This window comes from Bos javanicus, chromosome 12 (genome assembly GCF_032452875.1).
Source record: "Bos javanicus breed banteng chromosome 12, ARS-OSU_banteng_1.0, whole genome shotgun sequence".
NCBI lineage: Eukaryota > Metazoa > Chordata > Mammalia > Artiodactyla > Bovidae > Bos > Bos javanicus.
Genome location: NC_083879.1, coordinates 74,478,820 through 74,487,053, shown reverse-complemented (window position 1 = coordinate 74,487,053; position 8,234 = coordinate 74,478,820). Strand labels below are relative to the sequence as shown.

Here is an 8,234-nt window from a genome sequence, read left to right as displayed (position 1 = left end):
AATTGATATGTGCAACTTCTCCCCGCTTCTTCTAAGCTATCTGAAATAACAATGAGATGGCAGGAGCTGCAGCGGTCATCTTGGATCATGGGTTGAAAGCTGTGTGTTAGGATGAAAGAGCAAGAGAGGGCCTGGGATTCTCGTACTATCACATGGCAGGCTAGTTTGTCTTCTAACTGAGACAGCAATTGCTTCAATCTTTTGAGGTCACTATAGTTTTCAGTTTCTCTGTTAAAGCAGCCAAATAGGAATCCTACCTAATGGACTTGTATTTATATTTTAATGATCTTTGCTCACCTCCTTGATCCCCTCTCATTCATATTGTCAGATTTTTGAACAAGTCCTCATTTCGAACCTTTGGTCAAACTATTTCTGATAAAGTTACCTTCTTTTGATGATAATAAGCATATTTTTATAATTTTTTAATAACACATGTGATAACCTTAACTGTTGCCTAACACTGATTGTTAATGTTAGCAATCATTAGAAAGAGTATTCAAATAATTCTCAGGGCAGGTTTTCTCTACTGTTGAGAGTAGGTAGCCAAAAAGTTAAAAGGAGACATAATATATAGTACGTATCTTATTCCTTAATTATAATTTAAACACACACATACATAGATAGTTAATCCCAGTCTGGTTACTGATGTTGCCATTGCCAGAGAATGAAAGGAAGGTCTACCTGGGAATTGTAGGAGTCAACAGGATGTGGAACTCCTTAGGGATTTTTCTTTTTTTTGCTTCTGCTGGGCTTTTAACACAGATGTATCTGGAATGAGTTAGTTTTGGGTCTTAATATTCATTGGCTGGACCAATGCTGAAGCTGAAGTTCCAATACTTTGGCCACCTGATGTGGAGAGCCAACTCATTGGAAAAGACCCTGATCCTGGGAAAGATTGAGGGCAGGAGGAGAAGGGGGCGAGAGAAGATGGGATGGTTGGATGGCATCATCGACTCAATGCACATGAGTTTGAGCAAACTCTGGGAGAGAGTGAAGGACAGGTAAGCCTGGCATGCTGCAGCCCACAGGGGTTGCAAAGAGTTGGACATGATTTAGCAACTGAACAACAGCAATTTAAGCAGCTGGCTACCCATGGATCCTTAGACCCAAATGCCTTCTGCTGACATCCTTTCCCTGAGCTGAGGATCACTGGGCATGTAGGTGCACCGTCAATTTTGAGAGAACAAACTGCATCCTCACCTCTTCATTTCTATCAACAGAGGACCGTAGGGAGAGGACGAGTGTGCTGCTTCAGAATGAAATGATACGAAGGAGGAAGTTCATGTCGGTCTTTTTAATTTGCTCAGCACTGGCCTCAGGCCAATACAGAGAGATGGTTTCTCCTCTGAACATCCTGATACTGGGTCTCCAGCGGAGCCTCATACATCACGCCTTCAGCAGCGAGGCCATGGAAAGCTTTTTGATAGAAACCCCGAGGCGCCTGAGGAACGGTGTGAAGTTAGCAGAGGCTGCCTTCAAGTCTCAGCTAGGCACGAATTCTCTGCCAAAAATGTAAAGTGAGTTTAAAAGAAACAATCTGAATGCTTTCTAACTTGTTTTGATTTTCCACATGACAAAACATTGGATTGTTAGCATGTGTGTGTGTGTGTGTGTATGTGTGTGAGTGATTCACAGCGACAGGCAGAACAATAATTTGCAGCTCTGCCATTCTACAGAGCATTAGATCTTAGCACTGAAACGGGAAGACAGAGAGAAAGCTGCTCATTAATCCCAGTAGCAAGCCTTCTTTCTCACTACCTTAGGAACAAATCATCAGGAAGGGAGATGCTAATATTTTGTGAGCCTAATCTCTATCAGCTAACAAGCTAAATTTTCAGCCCCTTTAACCCACCCCATCTATGGGTTAAGAAGTACAACTGCCTATAGAGCCATCAGTCTCTCAGCTCCTTGATGGATGAGTGATTTGGAGGAGCTTGGACTCACCCAAGGCAACATGGCACTGGGTCCCTGATGGCTTGGAGCTATCACACTCAGGTGGGTTAGACGCAAACTCTTCTGGACAATAATGGGTGGTTTCTAGCACGATTGGCAAGAAGCTTTTATCCCATATGGAAAACATTATGGAGACAAAAAAAGAGTTTGCCCTCTGCAGTCAGCCAAATCTAGCTCACAACCCATGAGGAAGCTACTTATTGTCTGTGAATCTCACTTTCCACATGGTGAAATTGGGACAAACAGTATCTACCTTCTTGTGAACAGATCTGAGTTATGAAAAGGGCCTCTCAAAGTTCCTGGCACAAGGGAGGTCCCAGTAATGCCTTTCCTCCCATGAGAGATGAAGCCGAGGGTAGTATCAGAAATATCTAAGCCTCTTTTCTAGAACTCTCTTTGATGGAGACACCAGGATCCCCTCTGTGCAGGCGAGTGCTCCATGAATGTGGGTTGATTAACTCTCAACCCCAGAGAGAGTATTCTGGAGGCTGAGACGCAGCTTATGTAAAGCTGGCTTAAACATCAAACATGTTGGATATCAATGAAATAGGCTTTTCAATCTGATTTAGGGGGTTCACTCATTTTGCCTTCAGCTCCTTGAAAGGATTGATCAGATCAGTCTGTTGTGAAACTTTCTACTTACTCTGATCCCCTACTAAATGCTAGGCAAAGGCTTCCTACTCCCTCTGCCATATTTCTCCCCTTATTATTCAAAGACATTGTGTTGTAGCTGTGGCTGGGAAGAGGTGAAAATAAGAAGCACTTGGCAACGCTGCATATTTTTTTGGACCACACTCTCACAACAGGTAGAGATCATGCACAGAGAAAAAAAGATTACCAGGCTATAGATATTCAAACGTTGGGAGGTAGAGTCCTTCTAAACTCCTGGAGTAAACACACTGCGTTCCATGTCTCATGGCCTAAGTCAGAGTTATTTTTTAAGTTAGTGATCTTGACTTTATTTTGCATACATGCTGGCTGAGCTCCTATACTAAAGGCCAAATTCCCTTTTAAGTGTCTTTTCCTCTATGACAGTAGAGTTTCAAACCTGGCAGTGCTGTATCAGATAAGAGGCCTGCTCCAAATAGGAAAAACTCTGAAATAGTCCTCATTAAAAAAACTAAGGTTCTGCAGTCACATTGGAAATGGTGGATAGGTAGTTATCTGCCTGCTTTTCTTCCTTCTTAATTTATCTTTTATTCCTTATGCTGAAAATAAAAACTGGTAAAGGGTGTTCTCCTTAGGTGTTTGTTAATAAGCATGTTCTCTCCCGAATGGCCTTACCCACGTTCCTTTCTCTGGGGCCACAGGCACACGTCTCCTGAATCTACTAGCCTTTCCTTAAAAGATGGGGAAGAAGCATGGCTCAGGGATAAGATGCAGAGGATGTGAGTCCGCAGTGATGGTCAATAGCAGGGTAATCGTGTTGAAAAACAACCATAACAACAAAACACGTTACACTACTTATGATTTAAACCACATTCAAATAGAGTTCAAAGATGAGAGCCAACATCTGAGAGTGTTGGCGTTAAACCCCATGGGAAGGCTGAAAAAGCCTTCTCTTCCTCTCTCTTTCAACAGCAGTATTTCCATTAAAGAGACGATATGAACTGATCAGTTTCAGCAGAACATCCAAGCCATAATTTGGCTTTTCATGTGTAACTTGGGTAGGTTCCAGTTGCGCAAACTACAACCTGGGCTCCTGCTGCTGCAAAAAAAAAAAAAAAAATCCCAAGGACTCTTTCCTTTGTTGGTGCTTTGCCCCTTGACCTTCTAAAGAGGTCTATCCCCGTTGGGTGCATTCCTTACCCTACTTAATATCACAGATTGACAAATGTCAGGAAAAAAAAATAAAAAGAACCAGATGGATCATCTCTGGCTGGAAAAAGGTGAAGACAGAGAGGAAGCCAGGGGGGCGGGTCCCAAGCAAGCCACCTACGGGCCAGACGTCCTCGGCGGGGTCCCACATTCTCCAAGGTGAGGTCAGAGGGCTGGCTCAGCTCCCCCCTTCCGCGGGAGGAGAGGGCAGGTCACCATCTCACCACCTGGCTGTTGTAGTCCTCCGTGACGGCCCCCTCGGGGTTCCCCTCCTGTTTGGGCCAGCGGTGGCCCCTGTGATCTCGCTGTAGCCTGCGCTCCCCGCGTCTCCTCTGCCGGTCCCTCTGGCGCTCCAGCTGCTTGGTGCGGTGGTAGCGCTGCTGGAAGAGATCCTTGGCGTACTCATAGAGCTGCACGTCGAGAAAGTTGAGCTCCTCGATGCGCCGGCGGGCGCCCTCGTTGATCTCCACGTTGGAAGCCCGCGTGATGTTGAACTGCGTGAAGGGGGAGATGAACTTGAGGTTGAATGTCCTCTCAAAGAGAAACTGCGTCTTGCGCTGGAACTCCGTGAGGCCGAAGAACGCCATGTTCTTGAGGTTGCTCTTGGCGCTCTGCAGCAAGATCGCGTTCCTCTCGCTCTCGTTCATGAAAGTCAAGTTGTAGCAGCCCACCAGGCTGAGGTCGGCCAGCATGCGCACCTGGCGGTTGTTGGCCAGGTTGTAGGTGCAGTCCATGAACTCCCGCAGGCTGACCCCGGACCAGTCGTCCCCCGGGTAGCAGGTAGGCAGCTCGTCCGGGGTGGGGCTCCTCCCGTCGCACATGTGGAGGGAGGTTTTCCACGTGGCCCCTCTCTGGACGTGTTTCCACTCGCTCAGGTATCGGGACACTGGATCCCGCAACATGGTGATGTAATAGAAATTCCTGGAAGAGATGAGGGGGAGAGCGTCAGTTCTCCAGAACTACAACCCTGGGAACTCGGGCCTCTGTAGCCTTTACGTCAGCACTGAGTCAATGGACTTGGCGGCCAAATGGTCACCTGAGAATTTCCTGCCGGTGCTCCCGTGAGAGGCTGTTAGGCCAGTGTTCCTCTCTGTGCATGCTTCTATAGTACCATTTGCTGCGTTTTTTTCTTTCGGCTACAGTGTGGGCGGCCTACTCCGGTATTCTTTGCCAGAAGAATTCCATGGACAGAGAAGCCTGGTGGGCTACAGTCCACGGGGTTGGCAAAGAGTTCGACAGGATTGAGCGTCTTTCCCTCACTCACAGTGTGGGGAGGGCTGGGGTTGGGAGAAATAGTTCATGCCTTCATGCAGTAATTATTCACTGATAAATTACCACCAGCAACAACACCACCTTACTTTAAGAAAACTCACCATGATTATTGATAGTTAACACCCAAATGATATTTTATCTGATCCCTAAAAGGTACTTTTGTAGTAAATATTGGGGACTATTTGATAGGGAAACGTGCAAGGGGGCTAAAATGATTTATCCAAAGTCAGGAGACTAGAAAGAGCAAAGCGGAAAGCAAGTCTCCTTAATTTTTTCTGGGTTAAGAGGTTGGTGGGGTAGGGGAAAGATGTGTTGTGTGGAGACTAATATTTACTGAGCACTTATTATGTGCTGGAAACTGGACTAGGTGCTTTGTGAGTACTGGCATAGATAACCTTCAACATAACTTGTAAAATGGGTTCTATCATGACTTAAAAAAAACCCTGAGAACACAGAGGTGAAAAATACAGCCCAAGATCCTAGAGCAAATGAATACTTGAACTGTGATAAAATTTGGGCCTATTTGATTTCAAAGCTTCTGTGCTTTCTTGGGCAGCAAATTTTAAAAACAAAAAATGTAACTTATTTTTACTGAATGCTTATTAATTGTCAGGTGCTATGGTTCCTACAATCACAGGTGTCATGTCATCTAATGGCACCTAATGGAACACAGAAAAGAGATACATTTTATAAATGGTTAGCTTCAGAATGATTAGGTAAAGATCAGGGTGCAACTGGCTCAAAAGGACAAGAGAGATGTGAAGAGGCCAGAAGGGATTTGGAAAATTGACAGATAAAGACACAGCAGTAGGCATTAGAGAAAAGCAAATATTGATTCCAAGTCAGGAAAATCCTTCTCATCATTTGAGCAGCTGCCAATGGAGTGGGCTGCCCACCCCACCTCTGTCACCAGGAGTGACACTCAGGGTTTGCCCTGGGCAGACAAAAACAGCTCTGAAAAGTTCTGAAAAGAACATTGCTTCCCCTGACAATCTAAACTGTACTAAAAAAACATTATAGCTAGTAAAAGCAGTGACAAAAATAAGGAATTGAAGTGTTAGCCACTCAGTTACGTCTGACTCTTTGCGACCCCCATGGACTGTAGCCTGGCAGGCTCCTCTGTCCATGGAATTCTCCAGGAAAGAGTACTGGAGTGGGTAGCCTATCCCTTCTCCATGGGTCCTTCCCAATCCAGGGATTGAACCCATGTCTCCCACATTGCAGGCTGATTCTTTACCATAAGACACCAGGGAAGCTGGCACTCTGCACTCTTTTTTATGCTGCTTTTAAAAAAGTAATTTATGAGGTATATTTAAAACAATACATTTATTGTATTCAGTTATTTTGAATGTCTAGCCAGTTTTGAAATGTGCTAAAGAAACTATGGTGCTGGAGAAGACTCTTGAGAATTCTTTGGACTGCAAGGAGATCAAACCAGTCCATCCTAAAGGAGATCAGTCCTGAATATTCATTGGAAGGACTGATGCTGAAGCTAAAGCTCCAATACTTTGGGCACCTGATGCGAAGAAATGACTCATTGGAAAAGACCCTGATGCTGGGAAAGATTGAAGGCAGGAGGAGAAGGGGACGACAGAGGATGAGATGGTTGGATAGCATCACCGACTTGATGGACATGAGTTTGAACAAGCTCCGGGAGTTGGTGATGGACAGGGAAGCCTGGTGTGCTGCAGTCCATGGGGGTCACAGAATTGGGCATGACTGAGTGACTGAACTGAACTGAAAGAAAATCCAAAATCTTAAGTAATACTCTCATCCCTTTAAATCAGGAAGAAGAATGTACTGAAACCACCACAGAAAGGCCAGCCTGAGCCCTGCTTTGCCAATCACCACGTTTACATTACTCTGTTGTCTTTCCTGATGACAGATTGACAATTCCATCAGTAGGGGAAAATTTCCCAAAAGATCTGAAGGGAAAGTTGAAAATGACTGACATCGTTTCTGGGCTCCACAAGGAAATGCTGACAATAAAGATTTTCAGGATATTATATGGTTGAATGTTATATGACATGTCATTATTAATCCTGCTTTGGTCCTATGTTGAAACTTATTCACATTTCAGTTCTACAAGCAGAGACTTATTTTTATTTGACAATTATATAATAAATATATAAACACAATGATGATGATAGTGGTTATAATGTAACTTGGGTGAGTTAAGGAACACAGATTTATCAGGACAGAATACCTTAAATCAGAGAGATCTTTGCTTGGACAAATAAGATCACAAATGGGAAATTTATAATTTTTCTGGTTAGTTGGATAAAATGGAAAATGCACAAAAAAGGATTTAAATCAAAAAGATGACAATCAATTGACAAGACTTAGCCCCCTTTATGCGTCTCAAATTTATACACAATCCAAATTTTTAAAATAATCATAAAAGCTGTGAGATTTTAGGGCTGAGAATGACAGATGTTTGTGGCATAAAGGGTTAACTGGAACCAGCTGCTGGAATCTGAGAAGCTGTTGTCTCACTTCGGAAAACTTGCCAAAGAATTCCCAGTGTCTTTGCTCCATCGGAAATGCACACAGTCTCCAAGCTGACTGAAACTAGCTTACACTTAAAATGGTCTTGGCTTCAAATTTTATTCAATGTAACACTACATTGAAACAACGATTAGCCAAATTGTAGGGCGATGTTTATACAAGTAAAATCGTTCTCAAATGTCTGCAGGTTCTACCAGCCAAATAGGTCAGGGGTCCATTTGTAAGTAAGACTAACTCTGACATCAAGACCCAAAAATGTACTAGTGTGACATTCATACTGATAAAGTACAGAGTTGTCCCCTCCACGGTTCTGGAGCCAAGTGCCTGAAAGCGTTTGGGTATTAAAACCAGACATATTCTCCTGTATGCTTTGTTTCATTCAATCCTGCAAAGCTGTCACGATAGAAAGCTAAAAACAATAGGATCGAAGAACGTCCAACTATTGAAGGGAAAAAAAAATCACAATTTGATTCATCAAATCATTTTTTCTCATTTCTATTTTTTTCTGTACTTTCGTTTGCTTTTCTACTCTCAGCCAGAAAACTTCAAGGTCACTGATGAAATGACGTTCACCTCCAGGCCACAGGTCCAGCCTCATATGTACAAGCTTCACTCCAGTTTCATGAATCTCCTCCCCACTCCCAAATGAGGGAAACTCATTTTCTTCTGCTCCTGCCCAATTC

General features: G+C 43.9%; 1 protein-coding gene across 1 annotated transcript in view; it reads right to left on the bottom strand.

Moving 5' to 3' along the window:
• Positions 1 to 724: 724 nt before the first annotated feature.
• Positions 725 to 8,234, bottom strand: part of HS6ST3 (heparan sulfate 6-O-sulfotransferase 3) — a 719,841-nt gene continuing 712,331 nt past the window's right edge. The window contains exon 2 of the mRNA XM_061435236.1: positions 725 to 4,692. Within this exon, the coding sequence (XP_061291220.1) occupies positions 3,984 to 4,692 (709 nt within the window). The 3' untranslated portion in view covers positions 725 to 3,983. The remainder of the gene's footprint in view (positions 4,693 to 8,234) is intronic.